The sequence below is a fragment of the Trematosphaeria pertusa genome (assembly GCF_010094035.1).
Source record: "Trematosphaeria pertusa strain CBS 122368 unplaced genomic scaffold BU26scaffold_11, whole genome shotgun sequence".
NCBI lineage: Eukaryota > Fungi > Ascomycota > Dothideomycetes > Pleosporales > Trematosphaeriaceae > Trematosphaeria > Trematosphaeria pertusa.
Window position 1 is genome coordinate 1,449,064 of NW_022987222.1, and position 19,844 is coordinate 1,468,907.

The window sequence follows — 19,844 nt, forward strand, 5'->3', positions numbered from 1 at the left end:
AGCAGCCCACACTCGCTTCTTCGTTCCAGCTTTTTCATCCATTCGTTCACTCGTTTGCAACTACCCACCCAACCACCCACCATGCGCCTCCCCACCCTCCTCACTGCCCTAGCAGCAGTAACCCTTCCCTCCCTCTCCACCGCGCAATCCACCACCCAGCTCACCAGCGCCACAACCCTCTGCCGCACGCGCTACGGCATCTACCCGCTACCCACGGGCACCGCCGGCGTGCCCACCTGGTACAGCTCCAGCACCACGACCAACACCATCCACTCGACGTCCACCACGCAGACCACCATCACCGTGACGCCTGATGCGACGACCTTCACCGATGTGCTGACCAGCACGAGCGTCATCACTACGACCACGACCTCGACCCCGGATGCGGTCACGGTCCCTACGAGCGCCGGCCAGCTTCTACTACTCGGCGCTGGAGCTCTCCAGGTTGCGCCTACGCCTGCGCCCACGGGCGGCATGTCGCGCATTAAGCGCGCGCAGCTAGCGGACGCGGACGCCGCTGCCTTCCTCCCGCTGAAGCGGCAGACGCCGACCGGCAACTCCGCCGGCTTCATCGCGTACCCCAACGGCACGTACTCGGGCCTGTACCGGCGGTATGCGCACCGCGTCGACTGCCGCGTGCTCGTTACTATTGACGAGACGGTCGTCACGGTTGTCACGGCGCTGCCGGAGACGCAAGTGCTGCCGCAGCAGACCGAGACTGCGCTGGTGACGACTACGGTTTTGAGCACGGTCACGGAGACGAGGGTTGCGGCTACGCCGACGGTATATGCGGCTTGTGGGGCGGATAATGTTGGTATGTATTGTAGTTCCCAGTTCTTCATTCGGAGGGGAGGCGTGGAGAGGCTGACGAGTGAACGAACAGTGAACCACATCATCGACATCAACGGCCAGCCGCTGTATTTCGACCGCGTCATCTACCGCCCCACAGAGGGGTTCCCGATTAATCAGGAAGTCGTCCTGTATACTGATTCAGATATCGAGTGTTGCGAGGCGTGCCAGACGACTGTAAGCATCCTACTCCCACTCCCACTCCCGACATCCCCGCCCGCTTTCCTTTTCTCCTCTTCTTTTCGTCGGCAACGCAACCGCTAACAGAAAGAAAGCCCTACTGCGCAGGTTCCTTCTACGCGCCCGGCGTGTCAGAATGCCATCTCCGGCTCACGCAACCCCCGACGCCGTACCCACCCACACTCCCCTCAGGCACACCGCTTCCGTCCTCCAATACCACGCTGCCCTCTGCGACCGGCACCATGGCCGTCGCACCCATCTCCACCGGCACGCCTACTCCTGGCAATGGTACCTGCGCTGCTGGCTCGCTCTCGCTGTACATGGGCATGATTCGCGGCTCGGAGACGTTCCCACGGGAGTATGCACTGAGCTTTAGCAATGGGCCGTGTGGGCGGCTGAGCGTGCATCCGATTCCCGTGGATTGGAATGTTAGGGGGAGTTTGCCGAAGAGGGGGATGGAGATCGCTGCGAATTAAACCTTTCTCAAGATGGCGGGATAGGTGGGAGCAGAAAGGGGGCAAGGCGGGTGATTGTGCGATTGTCCGTCTTTTTGGTTTGGAAGTTGTTGTTCTGCCCATGTCACTCTTTTAGCTTCTGGGTTGCGTTGTTCGCTTCGAGTGCTGTATTTGTATTGCAGACTTGTTCGTTGTGGAAAGTTTGCCGTTCTCTTGCTTCGACCCTCATCCTTTTGAAGTCGAGCAGAACGGACGCACTAATACAATATTTGTTTAAGCTGGGTGGTCGACCGTGCGACGCTATGTGAAGCACGTGCTGTGCTCCTCTCTATCTCGCTAATGGTGCAGCAGTAATGACACGTGCTGCAAAGGGAGCTGCTAGTGGATTCCATGTCCCGTCATGAATGCCAAAGAATGGGAGACCGACCTAGTCAGTTCAGGGAGCTCGTGGAGATTATAATAGACAAAAATTTACGCCACATTCCACGAGAAAAGCCAGAGAATGGAGGCTCAATCCTGCTTACCTCATTGAGATGTTGAGGTGAGCCCGCGATCTAGACGGAAGAAGGAATGTAAAGAAATGAAGGAATGCTCATGTGACCACGTGGAAAATTGATGAAAATCAAATCGAAAAGAAGAGCCACACTGATTGGAGTTGAAGTCTTCCTCCATTCCATAGGAGCCAACGGTGGGAGAGGGCGATTTCAGAGGAGCTGCTGCATCATGTGGAGTCGTGGGGTGTTCGCACCACCATCGTGCAGTGTGCCCCGCATATCGAACAGCAACGGATAAAGTCGCGCGCCGCGGTCCCACATGGACACATAACTCTCCAGGGCTGCATTGGCCTAGCTGTGTGCCTTACAGATGACGCAGGTGCTTCGGCGAATCTTGTCTGCAAGAGCGGTTGACAAATTGGTGGACGGTAAATGGGAGACGGTACCCGGAGAAACCGGAAGCGAGATGGTCAACCCTCGGGTGAGATAGATCACGGTCGTGGTACTGTGGTACTCGCCCTTTGGTCCACCGGGACTCCACCCCTCCTTTCGTGGGTTTGGTTTGACGGCTGTCATCCACGAAGCGGGGAAACTCATGTCACGTCCGTGATGCTGCCCGTGAGGGCTGAGATGAAAACAACGGGTAGAGTAGGCTCTGGCGTGACAGCTTCGCGTCTCCCAGAATTGCCGACTGATATCGGGCTTCATGCGAGCCGGCTGATGCTCGTGCTAGGATGCAGCGTGGTGCGTGGAGAGGCTTGGTTGGTGGAGCGGTGAGCTGCAGCCAGGATCAACCGCGTCGCGCTATGTCGGAGTTTCATCAGCCCATGGTTCATATCGATACGGGCGGCACGATAGGCTGCGCAGCGGCGCTCCGGAGCCTTTTGGGGAACGACTGTCGAGCGGAGACGAGAGGCCTGGAGTGCCGCTGGGATTGGCGAACGCGACGCTGCTGTCTCAGCTGCTTCCGGTCGAGCAGCTCTGGCTTGTGTACCGCAGCCTTGCCCGAAGCTCTTGTGACGCCCGGTGCTTCCGTTGACAAAAGAAAGGCCCTCGTCGGCGACGAGAGAGGAGATTGGGCTCTGCTAGCGCTGGGAATGCGCGCACAGCTGGCGAGCAGACGGCAGAATGGAGCGCGGGACGAGGCTCTTCGCAGAGGAGCTCGAGATCGATCGCGCGTCATGGCGGTCGCGTCGGGGCTGCCGGGGCGGCGCTGATTGGGCGATGCTCCCTTGCTCCTTCCTTGCGTTTGTCGGCTGGCCCCGCCAAGGCAAGAGCTGCACCTGTTCCAAGGTCCTCACGCTCGCCCTCGCCCTCACCCTCGACCCCGACATCCTCTTTTTACCCTCGCACCCCCGCCGTCTTCTCTTCGCACCCTCTCTGCAGCACCTTAACGCAGCATTCGATTCTATTCGGCCATCCAGTGCTCTTTATCGCGCTCGGCCCGCCGCAACGCTCTCGACCTTCGTCGCCCGTTGCTTTTTAGCGCCGGCCGAAGCGAGTCCGCGCTGCCTCATCCAGACTCCGCACAGGTGAGTTGGCTCCCGCACCCACGCACCTCCTTTCTAATGCCCAACAGCACACCTACACGCTGCAGTCGATACAGCGGCTTCCTGTCGACAATTGACTGCGCTCAACCTGACCAGCACGTCGACTGTCTCTGGGCTGCCGTCATCGCAATTTCCCAAACAAACGCCGCCGCCGACCGTGCCCGTTAGCCTCAGCGGACCCATCTCGAGAAACTTCACGCGATTTCACGCGTCATAGCGCTCGACAAGTATATACACGGTCGTCGAAGGCCTTGCGAGCCGTGCCCGCCATGGCTGCAACGCGTCGACAGGCGTCCTTGCAGATTTTTCAAGACCCCCTTCCACCTCAAGACCACGAAGTCGCCGCCTACGATCCGCACTATCTAGACGCCTTCCCCTCCGTGACGGACGTATCTACCGACTCCCACACCCTCCTGGCACCGCCCCCGGCCTTTGCACATGCGTCGTCGCCACGAAAGACTCGTCACGTCTCCAGCTCTCCGCCGCCAAGCGCCCTCGCCGAGAAAGGCCTCAACACCGTGTCGCTCCCACCTCCCAAGGAGCAGGAATTTCAGACAGACGCGCCCGTGAAGAAGGCACGGCGACCCATCTCACGACAGGCGAATGTCATGGCGGATGGAGCAAACTTCTTCGCAAACTTCCCATCCCAAGGCGACAAGGAGAACATGTACACCGTCCAGGACTCGAGCCTCCCCCCTCTGCGCGCAGCGGATCCACCAGTGAAGCCGGGAAACAAGCGTACGCTCATGGACGCGGCGCCCCTCCGTGACCGAAGCAAGAAGCAGAAGGTGCGAGATGTCCGCGTCGTTGAGGAAGACGGACCCTTGCCAGAGCCGAGCGAGATGCCCGCAGTCGATGATGACGGAAACAAGCCGCCATACAGTTATGCGAACCTGATTGGCATGGCTATCCTCCGAGCTCCCAGCCGGCGACTGACCCTAGCCCAAATCTACAAGTGGATCTCCGACTCCTTCGCCTTCTATCGCAACACCCAGGATACCGGCTGGCAGAACAGCATCCGCCACAACTTGTCTCTCAGCAAGTCGTTCTCAAAACAGGAGCGCCCCAAGGATGATCCGGGAAAAGGCCACTACTGGGTCATCAACCCGGGCTTTGAGAAGCAGTACCACAAGATCAAGTCTAACCGTCGACCCACTAACCCTGATGGCTTTGTGCCGGCTTATCCCAGCGACTTGGCACGTCCAACGACGTCGGCGTCTGCCACTCTTCCTCCCCTGAGCTCTAGCAAGGGCTTTGACTCGAGCAAATTTCCAGAGGAGACAGAGCTGTCATCCGACGCCACGATTCCCTGCTCGGATCCCGCCGCACACGATGGCCACAACCCAGGTGCTATGCCTCCGCCGCGCCAGATCCAGTCATCACCGCCACCGGCAGACATCCATTCGTCTCCGCCGGCGCCGGTTTCCCGCTCTATCCGCCAGGACACGCCACCGCGTGCTCCTCTCTTCCCTTCCCACAGCCGGTCTGGCGGACGGAAGCGGAAGTTTGGCGGCCTTGGTGACAGCGGTTACTATTCTTCGATCGAATCTTCCGCCATGAAGGCCAACCCACTCGGACCTTTGCTCACATCTGACGCTGATCTCGAACGTCCTATCATGAAGCGTGGACGGGCCGAGGAAGAGATTGCTCGCATCCGGGGCTCATCTTACGATTCTCCATCCAAGGCACGGCCCTATATGAAGCAACCTGGTGGTGGCTCAGTTGTCTCCTCGCCTTTCCGCGCGAGCGACAACAATGATGGTCCGCTTACTCCTGCTATTGTCTTCAAGCGCCCTGCCCTACCACCAGCCTCCGCGTCTCCCAACACCAACTTGCGCAATCACCGAAACAAGATGCGCGAGCTTGTGGGTGGATCGCCCGACAAGAGCCTGCCCATGTGGGTTGATACGTCGTTTCTTGACAACAAGACGTGGAGTCCCGCTGTCCAGATTCCGAATGAAGATAACGTCAATCTTGTGGGCCACGGCTTCGAGAGCAGCTTTGACATCTTTGGCGACTACGATTATCAGGCCAGCCCGTTGAAGCCGAGCGCTAAGCGTCCTCGTCTCGAACGCGCTGCTACCACGACCGGTATCCTCGCCGACATCACCGGAGCGAAGTCAAACCTCACCAACTCTCCGACTCCGAACTGGAAGCTGTCCTCGTCGTTCCTCAATATTCCCAACCTGTCTCCTGCCCGCAGCGAGTCCCCACTCAAGGCACCGCTGCTGAAGCCTCCGACTTCTGCTCCGCTTCCAGACTTCTCTCTGCCGAACTTGGACAAGGAGAATGGACGCACTGGCCTTACGCCGCCGCAGTCTTTTGATGTTCCGGCACAGAAACGAGATGATGACGATGAAATCTTCCGCCTGCTGCACAGCGACGAGTCTGAGCCTGGCATCGACTTGCTTCAGGGCTTCGAGAAGATTGGAGCGAGAACCTCAGCCGTGGCACCAAACGGATCTCCGCAGAAGATCCCGAGGCCTGGTCTTGCCCGCAGCTCGACCACGCGGTTTTAGACAGTGTCCTTGGAGGCACGGCCTGGGGGATTGTTGAGCTGGCCTGCCACCGTCCGCCTCCCCACCCTTCACCGCGGCTTGAGATTTCCACTGGGTCGAGGCCTTCACGGGCCTCCCCTTTGGATTTCAACATAGCCAGGTGAAGGGGCGGGTCGAGGCGAGGCATCACAGCTCGATAAGGCCTCCGTGCCCAACCTCATTATGGATATGTACCCCGCGATTGTCTTACCCTTCTTGTTCCCGTCCTCTAGATACCTTCTCTCGGTTGGATACTCAACCTCCCTATTGACTCCCTATTCACCCATGTCTTTCGGCATCACCTTCTCATTACCCTCTCCTATCAAACGACTTATCCCCTTCGAATGACACTTCTCCCTACCTTTTCGGACTCTTCCTCTGGACACGTCCTCTAACGAATGTCACGACAAATGATACCCACGACTCCGATTACACCAACGTAGCTGGCTGGCCCGTCTCGCGCCTAATCCGATATTCCCTTAAATGTTGGGTTTCCTGGCGTATGTCTTGGGTGGCTTGGCTTGGCTTGGCTGATGTGCTGGATAAGCGTGGGTCGATCTTTCTGGCGTATATATTGTGCGTCTTCTCTGTATATGGATGAGCTGCTGGCGTTTGGGGCCACCTACTTGATTGCTTTACTTGCGAAGGCGAAAAGAGGCGATGGATCTTCCCGTCAATCGAAAAGGTTGTCGGGAACGTCTCATGATGTTTTTTTGCGCGCGGAACTGAACGGGTCTAATGATTACTTGCCCGGAGCTTTCCTTTTTCTTTTCTTAGCGTCTGTCTCTATGGACTGTGGAGATATGGGATGATGGAATGGTGCATGTGGACAGGACAAGATATGCCTGATGGTGCCTCTCATGGCTTCTCTCTCATGCGTCTTTAGAGAAATGATATATCTCCTGCCTTGATCGTTCGTTCGCACCCTCTTGATGCGGATATGTGACAAACCAACCCGAAGTGCGTTACCTAAATGATTGCAGTAGTCAAAGCGGTATGCGTTGGCTGAGCAGAGCAGGCCTGACTGGGTGGGAGCTTGACGGTTCGTTTTGGAAGCTGGAAGTTATCTACCTCACAGCTTGAGTTTATTTGACGCGACTTATGCATGGCTACTAGCCACATTATAGAGTATGTCCGACTGTCCGACCTACATGGTATATGCCTCGTCCAATTCTTGTCTATCTTGTCTGTCTACTTGCGCAAAATCATGCCAATCCCCTCCCCTCCCGAGCCACGGCGCATGTCCTGTCCTCCTCTCCTCTCAATACAGCACGCCCTTCGTACTCCGCACCTCGCCCTCCCACTGCTTGACCACCGTCGTCGCCTGCCGAATCGCCACCGCCAGCGCCTTGAACGCCGATTCTGCCCGGTGGTGGTCGTTCTCGCCGCGTATGCAGTCGACGTGCAGCGTTGTGCCGGACGCTTGCGCAAAGGATTGTAGACAGTGGGGTAGCATTTCTGTGGCTGTGTCAGCGCAGTGCCGGGTATGCAGCACAGATAGTCAGGGACATAAGAGAAAGCGACAAGGGGAAACGGAAAGCACACATACCCGTCGACAAATCCCCAATCTTCTCCCGCCGCAGCCCCAGATCCACCACAGCAAACGGCCGATTCGACAAATCAATTACCGCGCGCGACAGCGCCTCATCCAGCGGCGCGTACGCGGAGCCAAACCGCGCCAGCCCCGTGCTCCCACCCTCCGCTTGCAGCGCGTTCTTCATCGCCTGCCCCAGCGCCAGAAACGTATCCTCGGCTGTGTGGTGGTCGTCGATGTGCAGGTCGCCTTTACATCTGATGCGCAGGCTCCACCCCGCGTGCTTCGCCAGCGCGTGGATCATGTGGTCGAGGAAGCCGATGCCGGTGTCGACTTGGATGTCTTGGCTGCTGGATTTTTGTGTGGCGTGCTGCTCTGACGACGAGGAGCCGTTGGCATTGTGCTCGTCGTGGGCGGTCCAGAAGGATGAGGGTTCGTAGGCCGGGAGGGCGCCGCCGTCGAGGTTGAGCGAGACTTGGATTTTGGTTTCGTTGGTGTCGCGGTTTAGGGTGCAAGATCGCGGCATTGTGGGCGGTTTGTTTGATGGGTATGGTGCGGAATCGGGTCAGTGCAGAAGAAGGCTGTGGGTAGCTAGAACGGTGGAAGTCAATTGGAATGTTGGAGAGCTCTGAGTTGATTCTTGAGTTGATTGAGTTGACGTCGGATAAAAAAGTTTCCCCTCCACTGCTGAATGCGCCACAAGCAACCCCACGTTAGTACAAGCTTGGCAGGGCTGAAGAAAGAAAGAAAGTGGCGCCCACGACGAATCATCAAAGCGCCGAACCTAAATTTTTGAAGTCCGCTGCCGCCAACCAACCACTCCATCTTCTTTCAAATCGACACTCAGATTCGAGCCTTCAGACGCAGAAGACAAAAAGGAGCAGCAAAAAAAGAGAGGCACAAAAGCATTCAGCGAAAAAATGCCAGGCCAGCCGGGGCGAGTACAGATTATCGACCCGACGTCCGCGACGGGAGAAGAGATCGACGCCGCAGTGGATCGGGATAGGATACGAGTGGTATGTGCAATCCACCCTATTATATATTACTCACTCGATGGTGGGAGAAAGAGAAGCAGAAAGAGAAGAGAAAGGCTGATTCGATTGGTGCTACATAGTTGGCCGGCGCGACAGAAACGGCCGCTTCGTTTCAGTTCGACGGGGAAGATCATACGCTGGGGAATGCGCTGCGGTATGTTATCATGAAGAAGTACGTATCGACGCGAATTTCTATTATGTTCCGCTTCAGGACATCGAGCTGACTAACGACAATAGCCCTGACGTCGAGTTCTGCGGCTACTCCATCCCGCACCCTTCAGAGGCCAAAATGAACATCCGCATCCAGACATATGGTAAGCCCCCACCCCATCATTTCCGCTCCGCGCTGTCTTGAACCTCCGTAAGGGCCGATCGGCTGACCATGAGCACAGACGGCGTCAGCGTGTACGCGGTTCTGGAAAAAGGGCTTCAAGATCTGATGGACATGTGCGACATCGTGGAGGATAAATTCAGGGCAGCAAGGGAGGACTTCAAGGATAGGATGGAGACGTGAGAGGTGTGGCGGCACGACTTTCGCTCGATGATCGGAACTAAAGCTTTGCATTGCAGGCGTTTCACAGGTGACATGGCTGAAGGGCGCGCGGGAAAGGAAATGGTATTTCTCGGGTTATGTACATGTTCTCCAGGTGCTCCCTTTTGCTCCTTGGTGTGGAGAAAGTGATCAGTTGCGACCCTGCACGAGACGTTAATTGGAGGTAGTATGCGGCGAGCTAAAGGGAATGCGTACCTCCAAGAACCCGTTGATGAAGTTGCTCGGCAGCCTGGCCTTCGGATCCTCTTCTGTGCGGAAGTACTTGAGAACGTGGGAGAGTTGTTTCCAGTAATTGAGGGTTTCCTGGCACACATTAACAGCTGCCCACGTATCATTCCCCTTTGTTCCGCAAGTTCAAGCAGTCCTCCCAAGCTGGACAGCAATACCCCGCCACGTCTAGGATACATATGCCATACCTGGAACTCCTGATGGCTGTGAAACAGCAGCACATCGACTGTCTTTAGCTGATTCACGTATCGATGCCGCTCGAACTCCTGCCGCACTTTTGTTCGGATTGTGGACACCGGTAGGCTGAGGGTGTACATGGACTGGATTTCCGGGGCCTGCATGTTCTCATCAGCAGTGTTCTTGTGTCCTCTCCGCGCCCGCGTCCAGCTGCCGAAGCACTTCTCGCTCATCTCGTCCTCTCCCCTTCTAATCCCAGTATACCGCCGCGTCTCCGAAAGGCCAAAGAGAGCGCCAAGGGCAAGGGTACGGGTATTAAAAGGCGACGTACAGCTCTCAACCAGTGCCGGTAGCTGTGGAGGACCCTCCGCCTCGCATCGTTCCACCCGGCTGCTATGACCGCGTTAGCCCCGCTGGCGGCTCAATTGCACGAGAATATATTTCACTCACAGGAACGTGTGCGCTGAGCGAGGTATGTCGGGTTGATGACCATGACTGCGGTGTTGTGGGGCCTGAACTTGGGGTCGGAGCTGGTGCTGTGACGATGCGGCTTGGGTGGAGTGCTCTTGCCAAGTCTCATTACATAAGCCCGATCCGATAGAGCTATGCGGCAACTTTTCCCCAGAACATCCCCACTCCACGATCTATTGCTCCACCAGGAACGAGACGCCTAGCACAGTTCCGCCAGCTTATCCGCGAACTTTACGAATCCCCCTCCATTGTTCTCCTCGCGCCCAACAACCACCTACACGATGCCGCCCGTCCGCACCGCGCGCGCCAGCAAAAAAGCGCCACCGGAAGGCTTCGAAGACATCGAAGACACGCTCCTCGAATTCCAGAACAAAATGAAAGACGCCGAGAACGCGTCGCACGAAGGCAAGAAGAAGTACGAGATGGTGTGGCCCATCTTCCAGATCACCCACCAGCGCTCACGCTACATCTACGACCTATACTACGAGAAGGACGCCATCAGCAAGCAGCTCTATGACTGGCTGCTCAAGAACGGGTATGCAGATGCGATGCTGATTGCGAAGTGGAAGAAGCAGGGCTATGAGAAGGTATGTATGACACGGGGGATGGGGGAGTGGCTACGGCTGACGGGTCGACAGTTGTGCTGCGTACGGTGCATCCAGACGAAGGAGACGAACTTCCGATCTACGTGTATCTGCCGCGTGCCGAGGGAACAGCTCAAGGAGAACCAGGATATTCAGTGCGTGAACTGCGGCTGCCGGGGCTGCGCGTCGAGCGACTGAAGGATTTATCATGCGGAAGATGGGGACAGGATTCATATCATACGCCAGACACAGCATCTGCGACTGTGGAGCGCGGGATGATACATGGGGTTACCGCCAGCCTAGGGTAGGAAAGGGTCCGCCCGTTCAGGTCGAAGGAGCAAAGAGGGATAACCCAACGCTGCTGAACATGACCGGCATATTGCGACTTTTCACGGCGAGCATCAACTCTTGCATTGCTCTTCACGGTAGATGGTCTGTCACCAGCGTACGGTACGAACAAGTGTTAACACATGCGCAGACGAGAATGAAAGCAAGCGAAATGTTTAGAAATTACAGATAGAGAAATGCAGCGCTCCAAGCCAAGCTCCAAGCCTGCCATGCCCAACTCCTCGCTCCGATGATGCATGGATATCATAAAATGCGGAATCAAATAGAAGACAGATGAAAGCAAAAGATCAGAAAGCGACGCCTTCGCCTCGCGGAACCGCCACCACATTACGTCCTACTAAGGTATCCTCACTCTCGTCCCTCTTCGGCCGGGGCTGCGAGTATGAGTCCGCCCGTCTCATGCTCTTCTTTCTCTCCACAGCCGTCGGCATCTCCGCAGTTACCGCATTGTTCCAGCTGTAGACGCTGCTCGTGCGATCATCAAAATACACGCTGCTCGCACCTGTCTTGGGCCTCGGTCTTGGCTTGGTAAACGAGTCCTCCCTCTTGATCGGGTACTCTCGTTCGACGCCATCTTGGGAGGAGCCCTCGGAGTTGACGGATTCCGATCTTACTAAAGGCGATGTGCGCCTGGCCGCGTCCCTATCTTCAGGCGTCAGCCGTTGGTCGCGCATCTTGAGCGTGTTACCACGCTTCAGGCGGAAGGGAGAAGTACCATCTATCGGGCTCTCAAAGCCATCTCCGTCGAGCGACCGTCCGAAGCGCGCCGCGTGTGTGTCGGCCTCTTCTTCGATGCCAGCCATCTTCTCCTGGCGGCTATCCGCTACTACGACGGGACCAGGGCCCATGGCGAAATCGTGCGGGTTATGCGCGGCGCTGAATGTGGGGTCGTCGTTCATGGGCGGCGAGTACGACAAGTTTTGATCCTGGAACCCCGCTTCGCCTGCTTCAGCGTGGCGGGAGCTTGGCTCGGACGGGTCGGGCGAGCCGGATTTCTTGGGAACGAAGTGCTCCGGGGGGTAGAGGTAGCGCTTCTTCCATTTGAAGTAGGCCATGATGCCGAGGATGATGGCAGCGCCCATGAGGGGAGCACACGCGATACCAATCTTAGTGCCCGTCGGGAGACGGTGGTCGTCGTCGCCGATCGAATCTGGGCGCTCTGGTAAAATATCCGAGGAAAGAGTAGGTATCGCAAATCGGTCCGCAGGTGTCGATGACGGCTCCAACGACATGGTCAGCAGAGATGTAGCACTTGCCGCCGCCGATGTCTCATCCTCCGCCCCAACTTCCTCCGGGAGATCCGTCGCTTGGTGGTTGATCTGGATGAGCGGGGCGAACAAATGCATCGTCCCGACCGTCTGCGTACCGCTCGTAAACGGCACCTTGAACCCGTTAAGATCCCCCTCCGTCACTCCATTGCACGTCATAGCGTCGAACTGCGTGCTCGTCACCTCCAGATGGCACGTCTGCACCCCGCCATCAATCGCACACGAATATCCCGTCGGACAGCACCCGACTGCCGTCTCGCCCGCCACAAGCGGCCACTGGAATCGTCCCGTCACCTGCGGCGCAGCCTCACTGCTCTGGCCATCCGTCTGCGAGACCGCCGTACACGCGCTGGTGAAGCCCGTAGGGCACGCGATGCCTGGTGAGTAGAAGCCCATTCCGAACAGCGGCGCTTTGCCGGGTCCCTGACCGTTGTCTGGGTAGGCGGTCGCGCGCGGCCAGCACCCTGTGTCGTCTTCGGCGGTTACGGTGGCGCCATTCACGCGGCACGACTGGCCGCGTATCGCGTTGGTGCACGTTGGGCAGGCGAGGGCGTTGCGCGAGCAGTGGCTGGGTGCGACGAAGGTGGTTGTTAGGGGTCCGAGGTTGACGCGTGTGGGTGTCGCCGCCTGTTGGCGACGGTACTTGTTGTTGTTGCGTGCTGGAGACATTTTGCTTGCTTGCTGGATGCTATCGGGGGCTTGAAGGCATAACAGTTTAGAATGTGAGACGGGTGGAGAGAAGGGAGGAAGAAGCTTCAAAGGTCGAGTCGAATGGATAACCGAACGAACGGTTGTATGTGCCCGACAGTGCCGAAAGGAAAGAAAGGGAACGCTCTCAAAGCCGAAGGCAACGTCAAGGAAGTAACGTCAAAGAAGAAGGAAACAGAAAAGATCGACCACTCTTGCAGGTAAACAGCAAGTTCGGGGGTTTCACGCCCTGCAGCGTAGTTTTGTAGCCATATGAAACTGCGCGTGCAGGCAGTGTGATCCGGACTACGGACTAGCCAAGCCTAGCCAAGAAGGCTGATCGTGCTTCGTTTCGGGGCATGGGGCGTAGGGTGCTTCCCTGTACCTAGGTAGTCGGATGATGGAATTAGTATACTGGACTGGAGTTATGGATTGGGTTGGTGGCACTGCGTTGTATGTGGTGAGGCGGTAGTAGGACGACGTATAGAACACCGAGGTAGGATGCACGCGAGTACCGAATTTGGCGTTGGAAATGCCTGTCTGCAATTATTGACCCATGCGGAGCTTGGAATGCTTCTCTATCTCAACATAGTAGTCGCAGGAAGCAGTGCGAGTCAAAAATTCAGAAAAAACGCGTTGCCGCTTTGCGCGTACGCAGTACTCTCGGTACCTCAGTGGAGCGCCACTCACCACGAAGGAAGTGGCTCACTCAGCAGCTTGCTTGCAAGGTCCCGCAAAGCACACTACGGGTACCTACATCTGGTGCTGGTGCTGCCGTCAGATCAGATCTCTACTGTAGAAGTCCGATGCCAGGATCGGGATCAGAAGCGTGCGTAGAATTCCCCGACGCTGATTGGCGGCGTAGTCCGTGGATCGCTGCTGAAAGGGGCTAGCGCGGATACGTTCCCCGACGACATGGCTTGGCTGCTTCTTATACCGCAGTCTTTCATCTTTGTGGCAATGAGAGGAAGTCGGAAGATGGCTTATATTGTAGCTCTAGGGCTCGGCTGGTGCTCGGCTGGATCACGTTGCCCATCGGTCGGTTGTGGGTGGCCCGCTTGTCGCCCCCAGCAACGAGGAAGATCACGCATAGTGGAGGATATACCTGTCAACACTCAGCCTCCACTCACACTCGTCTCCGGCATTGTACGCGCATCAGCGCGCAAATTGACGGACCGTCTCTGAGGCCACCCGGCATACTCTGGTCACCCCCGGCTACACCGGCACCTTTTAGAGCCGCACGGAAATCACGTGCAGATTGCAGAAGGTCGGTATCCAGCCCACCGCCCTCGAGCTCGTTGCTGTGAATGTTCCGGACCTGGAGTCGCGCTGGCGGGATGAGGGGGACTATGACTTGTGGTTGGTGAAGAAGGATGGGGGGGAGCTGCAGAAGAAGTATGTGTGGTTTTCGGAGGGCATGTTCGCTGATGAAAAGTGGCTTGTGAAGAAAGAGGAGAAGAGGAATATGTTGGTGATGATTCCGAGGCTGGAGGCTTGCTGAGGGGTGCATGGGGGATGTGAGAACGTGGATGGGGTGATGATGTTTGATGGTTATGATGGCATGATGGTATGTGAGACAACTTCCCCTCCAGGACTAACACTAGACTTGAATGCTCTTATCAAGGCTATGGAGGCAAATTCATTCCTTCAGCATCTAAACCGTCGATCGGCAGAATCCGCCGACGTCGACCTTGAACTCCATAGGATCATTCCAAGTCTCAACCTTCATGCCTTGAAGCGCCGTCTTCTCGAGATACCGCGTCGTAGTGCCTTCTATATCATTAATGCCCCCAAACGCCTGCTGCGGCCCTTCTGGGCTGAGCTTCAAGGATACGGCATGCCGAGCTTTCTCGGGGTCCTGGTCGAGCACGCAGCCCACATGCGTAACGCGGCCCTCGCGCACATCCGCCAACCATTGCTCGTTTCGGTGTGCAAGCAGGCAATTCAACGAACCGAGATACTCGTATTCCTCGACATAGTACATACACCAGCCATTAAATATATCCTCATAGTAGACTCGATGGGTCCCGCAAGACCAAGTGCCAAGATCCCAGATAAGGTTCTGCCCACACTCGCCACAGATGTCGTCCCTAAAGTGTTCTCCAAAGTCCGCGGGCAATGCACCCTCAGCCAGCACATGCGCGACGAACTCGCCCGGGAAGGTGGGGCACTGTACGCGCATTTGGAACAGAGATGTCAGATCGAGAGTACCTTTACTGTGTTCCCAGGATATCTGGAGGAGCTTTGGCGCGTTCTGGTAGTTAGATACTATCGGGTAGAAGGTTTGGAGGAAGGCGGGCAGCTCTCCGTACTTTATGCGGATAGCAGTGTGGCGGAGCCAGATGGGGCGGTACTCGGTCCGTGTTCGCTTGCAGACTTGGGTGAGGCCGAGGAATTGGCGTGTGGAGGCAGATGCAGGGGCGAGCGGCGGCGTGATTCTACCCTTTCGGAGCGAGAGAAGTCGCGGGGCGTTGCTCCAGCCGCCGTGTATTTCACTGTCATCTATCGCATAGTCATAGATGAGGTTTCGAATCTCTGTGAATACAATAGTTAGGAGCAACTCTTGTGAGAGGTGTATAGTTGAGAACTTACCCGGTGGCAGATCTAAGAATCCAAGACCAGAATGAACGTTGGATATGGGATTCGAGCTCGGGGTCTTCGAGTCCTCTGACAGCTTAGACTTTGCTTCCTTCAACTGTGAGCTAGATTCTTCGTTCCTGCCGACTTGTGGCTCTTCGCTGAGAAGGTAGCGTTCCATTCCGGCGCGTCAGGATCACTCTTTGGGGTTGCGGTTGCGCCTTGTTGTTTTTGTCGGACAACTTATGATTCGACTGGCGCGTTGGTTGGTTTGCCGCTTCGGTCTTATGAACCTAAGTTTGCATTGCACTGTTCGGAGAACATGCCTCAAGACCTATATACACTCTGCGCTAGGCGTCAGCGAAGCGGTGGTGAAGGGTACACGGCTGCAATGCCTGCATGGGAAGAGTATTCATTGGCATCAAAGGGAAAGTGCCAGAGAGCGTTCAGCAGCAGTAGTGTGACGGTCCAGCTCAGTATTGCCAGAGTCACATGACCTCGCCTAGCGCCTTGGCGCTCGGCACCTTTGTATATAGAGCTTCTCGGAGCCTTTCTTTTGCTCCTTACCTTTGGATAGCTGAATTTGACCTAACCTACCCTGCTCGTCGCCCTTATCCTTACAGCTCGCGGAGACAGCGCTGCCTGCAGCCGACTTACCCAGCTAGGTGTTCCAAGGTGACGCACAGCTAGTGGAGACCGGGAGCCAGCCCTCACATTATCCAAAGGTCACCCACCCCTTCGGCCGGAGACGGCGGCATAATATTAGGCCAAACCAAGTAGCCTTACGAGAAGCGTTTACCGACGGCCACCCCGAGGATCAGAGCTACGAGAGCCTGGTCGCTCACCTAGAGGATTAGAGCTGTGAGAGCTCTAGTCGCTCACCCCCCTGCGCTGCATAAGACCACTAGCGGATCTAGTCGGCGGCAGAAAGACACACCCGGCAGCGAGCCGAAGAGAGCTACGAGAGCTCTGCGTACGGGAGGACTTCTACGGAACTCCTACGTACGGAAACCCCCCCTTTTTTATTCGAACACCGACAACCCTCTGCTCCGCCAGCAGCATATATCCCCGCTCCGCGAACGAGAACACGATGGGCGAACCCTCGCGGAGTAACTCTAGAGGCAAGGCTCCGGCCTCACAGTCGCCCTTTACCCCGACAATCCTCGAATCCTTGGCCGAGGGCCTTCCAGCCAGTTACTCAGACCAATATCATTATCGCGAATCGCCGGTACGACAATATAACGCGATAACCGATAAGAATCAGGATAACGACTTCGCGCGGAAGCTCGTACGGCTACGCAAGAGCTCTATACCCAGGCTATTAGCTGCCGATGGCTCTCACACACTCCCTGCCTCCGCACAGGAGCTCCAAGAGCTTTTCCTGGAAAAGCCGGGCGAAATCGTCGACGAACTGGTCAGCCAATTGTTTATACGCCGGGTACTTGAACAACAGACCCACATGTATCGCCAGATCGCCGCCGACGCTCTCGCCGAAGGAGACACCCTATACGCGGGATTACAGGAGCTAGAGCGTGAGAAGGCAGCTGCCCTAGCAGAAAAAGACGCCGCCCTGGCAGAGATTCAACAGCTACGATCGCAATCGCGATCCAGGTCCAGGAATCGAATGCTACCTGCTCCATCAACTCAGCGTACGACGCGCTTCGTGAATAGGACGCCGCGTACGCGCGAGTCCAGCGCGTTGCCGCTAGACGACTCAATCCTAGGTCCTCGTCCGACCGCATACCCGCCAGCCACACCCCTAGCGACCGAGCGACGCTCAGAGAGCAGACCAACGCGTTCCGCCAAGCACCAGACCCTCTCCACGATACTGCATACCCTGAGGAACAGTGGCGAGCCGATTTCCCGTGAATACATACTCGATCGGCTAGAGAAGAGCTATGGAGACCCCCATAAGAGGCTGAACGCTCGACGCGATTTCCAGAAGCTATATTGTCAAAATGCCACCGACTTTGCGCGCTTCCAGGTTGATTTCTTCCGCCTGGCACAGGAGCGTCAGCTCCCAGTGGACCAATGGGTGGACGAGTTTCATGAGAAGCTTCCAGCGAGCCTGCGTACGCAGATGAGTATATACCGACGTCAATGCGCCAATAATTATGATCAATATGTGGACCTCGCCCGAGACCTGGCCAGAGAGCTTGCCCTAGAAGAAGCTCGCGTATCCAGGAAGGCCGAAAAGCGCGACGTGCTCGCGTCAATGCCGCGTCGCGCGCCCACTGCCCTTCCAGGCATTCCGCCGGCACCTGACAAAGCCCCGGCGATCAGGAAGCCCGTCACCTGCTTCCAATGCCGACAACCCGGCCATATGAGCCGCGACTGCCCTAGCGCTCCTGTCGCACAGAAAGCCGTTGAGGACGTCGATCCAGAGGAGCCAGCAGAGCCACCGGAGTCGCAAACACCTGAGAATGACGCGTCAGGGAGCGAATCCGACAGTTCAGAAGAAGCCTAGCTCTAGGAGAAGTCTCCTCCCTAGAGCCACCTACTAGAGTAATAAACCTGCGCGGAAAGCTGTTCAGTAGTCCTACGTTCGCCTTGCCCTGTTAAATATCCATGAACGGTCTCGCTATCAAGCTTAGAGGCTTGATTGACACCGGAGCGGGCAGTTACGTCCTAGTCCACCCAAAGCACCTTCGGACCCTTAGGAAGAACCTCTATGTCAAGCTATCGCGCATGGAACCTATCCCCCTTGCCAGCTACGATGGACGACCTAATGGCCAGGTTAACAAATATTTTAAAGTCGACCTAGTGCTAGATAGCTACTAGACTCGCACTCACTTCGTGTGTTGCAACACTGGCGGCCATAATGCAATTATCAGACGCAAGCTACTCGAAGAAGCCAACGTTTAGGTTAACTGCAAGCAGCGCGCACTAATATAGCCAGGCACCAACTAATTAATTAATTGTAAACGCGACGCGTTCGTCCCCGTACAATCGCCCTAATTCTCCGCTAAAGCTTAAGCAGCTTACTAAGCTAATGCTAATCGCCGCAACGCATTAATATTAGCGGTAGAAAAGCTAAGAGCTGTAAGAGCTAGCTCTTAGTCTCTACTACTGTGCGTGCGCTCTAGAACACCTAGCTAGGAGTAAGTCGACTCTAGGCAGTACGGTCTCCACGAGCTGTAAGAATAAGGGCGACGAGTAGAGTAGGTTAGGTTAAATTTAGCTATATAAAGGTAAAAAGTAAAAGAAGACTCTAAGAGCTCTCTATATATAGAAGACTAAGTATTAAGACACTAGATAAGATTATATAACTCTAGTAATACTAAGCTAGACTATTATATTACTCTTTTTTATAGAAAGAGCTTATTCTTAAGCTCTATAGTATATCTCTAAGATTATTCTAGCTATTAACTCTATTACTAAATTATTCTTTATTCTACTTAGTAGTATCTTTATATAGATCTTTTATCTTCTATCTATATAGAAATTAAATTCTCTACTATCTTCTATAGTGTCTTCTCTTTTTTATATATTTTAATCTAAGTATCTAGTTATAATAGAGACTTTAACTTATCTAGATATAATATACTTTACTATTAAAAGCTCTAATATACTCTACTATTAAAAGCTCTATACTATTAAATAGTTTATAATTTCTTAGTAAGAAAAAGATAATAGTCTAGCTTAGTATTTACTAGAGTTATATAATCTTACCTAAGTTATATAACTTTATCTAGTATTTTAGTACTTAGCTTTCTATATATAGAAAGCTTTTAGAGTATTCTTTTACTTCTTATCTTTAGATAGCTAAATTTAATCTAATCTACTCTACTTATTACTTTTATTCTTATAGCTTATAGAGACTATATTATCTATAATTAACTTACTTAGCTAGGTATTCTAGAGCTTAATATATAGTAGTAGAGACTAAAAGCTAGCTCTTATATTATCTAAAGGTTAATACTTCTTTAGCTAGAGATAGTAGTATAATATTAGACTAAACTAAGTAGCTTTATAAGAAGTATTTACTAATAGCTATACTAAGAATTAGAGCTATTATAAGAGCTAGGTTCGCGGTCTCTACTACTATAAGCGCCTCTAGAATACCTAGCTAGGTAAGTTAGCTATAGATAGTACTATCTTTACAAGCTATAAGAATAAAAGGTGCTAGTAGAGTAGATTAGGTTAAATTTAGCTATCTAAAGGTAAGAAGTAGAAGAATACTCTAAGAGGCTTTATATATAGAGGTACTAAGCGCTAAGGCGCTAGGCTAGATTACGTAATAAGATTACGTAACCTAAAGTTATATAACTCTAGGTAAATCTCTAAACTAGACTATTATATTACTCTCTCTTATAGA

At 54.8% G+C, this 19,844-nt stretch overlaps 11 protein-coding genes across 11 annotated transcripts; 7 read left to right on the forward strand and 4 right to left on the reverse strand.

Annotated features, from left to right (window-relative positions):
- Positions 1-81: 81 nt before the first annotated feature.
- BU26DRAFT_532893 (uncharacterized protein) lies at positions 82-1,505 on the forward strand (the record flags this gene model as incomplete). The annotated part of the gene is made up of 3 exons (XM_033831128.1): positions 82-814; positions 884-1,026; positions 1,125-1,505. The coding sequence occupies 3 exons, from the start codon at positions 82-84 to the stop codon at positions 1,503-1,505; spliced, it is 1,257 nt and encodes a 418-aa protein (XP_033681353.1).
- A 1,601-nt stretch (positions 1,506-3,106) lies between these two features.
- BU26DRAFT_567838 (uncharacterized protein) lies at positions 3,107-3,696 on the forward strand (the record flags this gene model as incomplete). The annotated part of the gene is made up of 2 exons (XM_033833705.1): positions 3,107-3,510; positions 3,558-3,696. 2 exons carry the CDS (start codon positions 3,107-3,109, stop codon positions 3,694-3,696), a joined length of 543 nt encoding a protein of 180 aa, XP_033681354.1.
- BU26DRAFT_66208 (forkhead transcription factor-like protein) lies at positions 3,298-6,148 on the forward strand. Its single transcript, XM_033836173.1, has 2 exons — positions 3,298-3,510; positions 3,558-6,148. Exon 2 carries the CDS (start codon positions 3,798-3,800, stop codon positions 6,045-6,047), a length of 2,250 nt encoding a protein of 749 aa, XP_033681355.1. The 5' UTR covers positions 3,298-3,510; positions 3,558-3,797; the 3' UTR covers positions 6,048-6,148.
- A 358-nt stretch (positions 6,149-6,506) lies between these two features.
- BU26DRAFT_66210 (uncharacterized protein) lies at positions 6,507-6,976 on the forward strand. Its single transcript, XM_033836174.1, has one exon. The coding sequence runs from the start codon at positions 6,599-6,601 to the stop codon at positions 6,875-6,877; it is 279 nt and encodes a 92-aa protein (XP_033681356.1). The 5' UTR covers positions 6,507-6,598; the 3' UTR covers positions 6,878-6,976.
- Positions 6,977-7,121: 145 nt separating this feature from the next.
- BU26DRAFT_489356 (imidazoleglycerol-phosphate dehydratase) lies at positions 7,122-8,272 on the reverse strand. Its single transcript, XM_033826017.1, has 2 exons — positions 7,615-8,272; positions 7,122-7,523 (listed from the first exon to the last, which is right to left on the reverse strand). Exons 1-2 carry the CDS (start codon positions 8,123-8,125, stop codon positions 7,327-7,329), a joined length of 708 nt encoding a protein of 235 aa, XP_033681357.1. The 5' UTR covers positions 8,126-8,272; the 3' UTR covers positions 7,122-7,326.
- Positions 8,273-8,385: 113 nt separating this feature from the next.
- BU26DRAFT_521760 (RBP11-like subunits of RNA polymerase) lies at positions 8,386-9,433 on the forward strand. The gene is made up of 4 exons (XM_033829616.1): positions 8,386-8,615; positions 8,714-8,805; positions 8,871-8,947; positions 9,026-9,433. Exons 1-4 carry the CDS (start codon positions 8,520-8,522, stop codon positions 9,145-9,147), a joined length of 387 nt encoding a protein of 128 aa, XP_033681358.1. The 5' UTR covers positions 8,386-8,519; the 3' UTR covers positions 9,148-9,433.
- Positions 9,316-10,084, reverse strand: BU26DRAFT_567842 (NADH dehydrogenase, alpha subcomplex, subunit 6; the record flags this gene model as incomplete). The annotated part of the gene is made up of 5 exons (XM_033833706.1): positions 9,316-9,327; positions 9,382-9,489; positions 9,603-9,749; positions 9,923-9,984; positions 10,042-10,084. 5 exons carry the CDS (start codon positions 10,082-10,084, stop codon positions 9,316-9,318), a joined length of 372 nt encoding a protein of 123 aa, XP_033681359.1.
- Positions 10,085-10,219: 135 nt separating this feature from the next.
- BU26DRAFT_462029 (cell cycle control protein cwf14) lies at positions 10,220-11,199 on the forward strand. Its single transcript, XM_033825079.1, has 2 exons — positions 10,220-10,649; positions 10,701-11,199. The coding sequence occupies exons 1-2, from the start codon at positions 10,344-10,346 to the stop codon at positions 10,842-10,844; spliced, it is 450 nt and encodes a 149-aa protein (XP_033681360.1). The 5' UTR covers positions 10,220-10,343; the 3' UTR covers positions 10,845-11,199.
- Positions 11,200-11,252: 53 nt separating this feature from the next.
- BU26DRAFT_521765 (uncharacterized protein) lies at positions 11,253-11,775 on the forward strand. Its single transcript, XM_033829617.1, has 2 exons — positions 11,253-11,636; positions 11,710-11,775. Exon 1 carries the CDS (start codon positions 11,268-11,270, stop codon positions 11,454-11,456), a length of 189 nt encoding a protein of 62 aa, XP_033681361.1. The 5' UTR covers positions 11,253-11,267; the 3' UTR covers positions 11,457-11,636; positions 11,710-11,775.
- Positions 11,776-12,022: 247 nt separating this feature from the next.
- On the reverse strand, positions 12,023-12,865 carry BU26DRAFT_410791 (uncharacterized protein; the record flags this gene model as incomplete). The annotated part of the gene is made up of 1 exon (XM_033822939.1): positions 12,023-12,865. A coding segment is annotated over one exon (843 nt), but the record flags the coding sequence as incomplete, so codon positions are not given.
- Positions 12,866-14,603: 1,738 nt separating this feature from the next.
- Positions 14,604-15,943, reverse strand: BU26DRAFT_607556 (uncharacterized protein; the record flags this gene model as incomplete). The annotated part of the gene is made up of 2 exons (XM_033835766.1): positions 15,542-15,943; positions 14,604-15,484 (listed from the first exon to the last, which is right to left on the reverse strand). The coding sequence occupies exons 1-2, from the start codon at positions 15,705-15,707 to the stop codon at positions 14,604-14,606; spliced, it is 1,047 nt and encodes a 348-aa protein (XP_033681363.1). The 5' UTR covers positions 15,708-15,943.
- Positions 15,944-19,844: the final 3,901 nt, after the last annotated feature.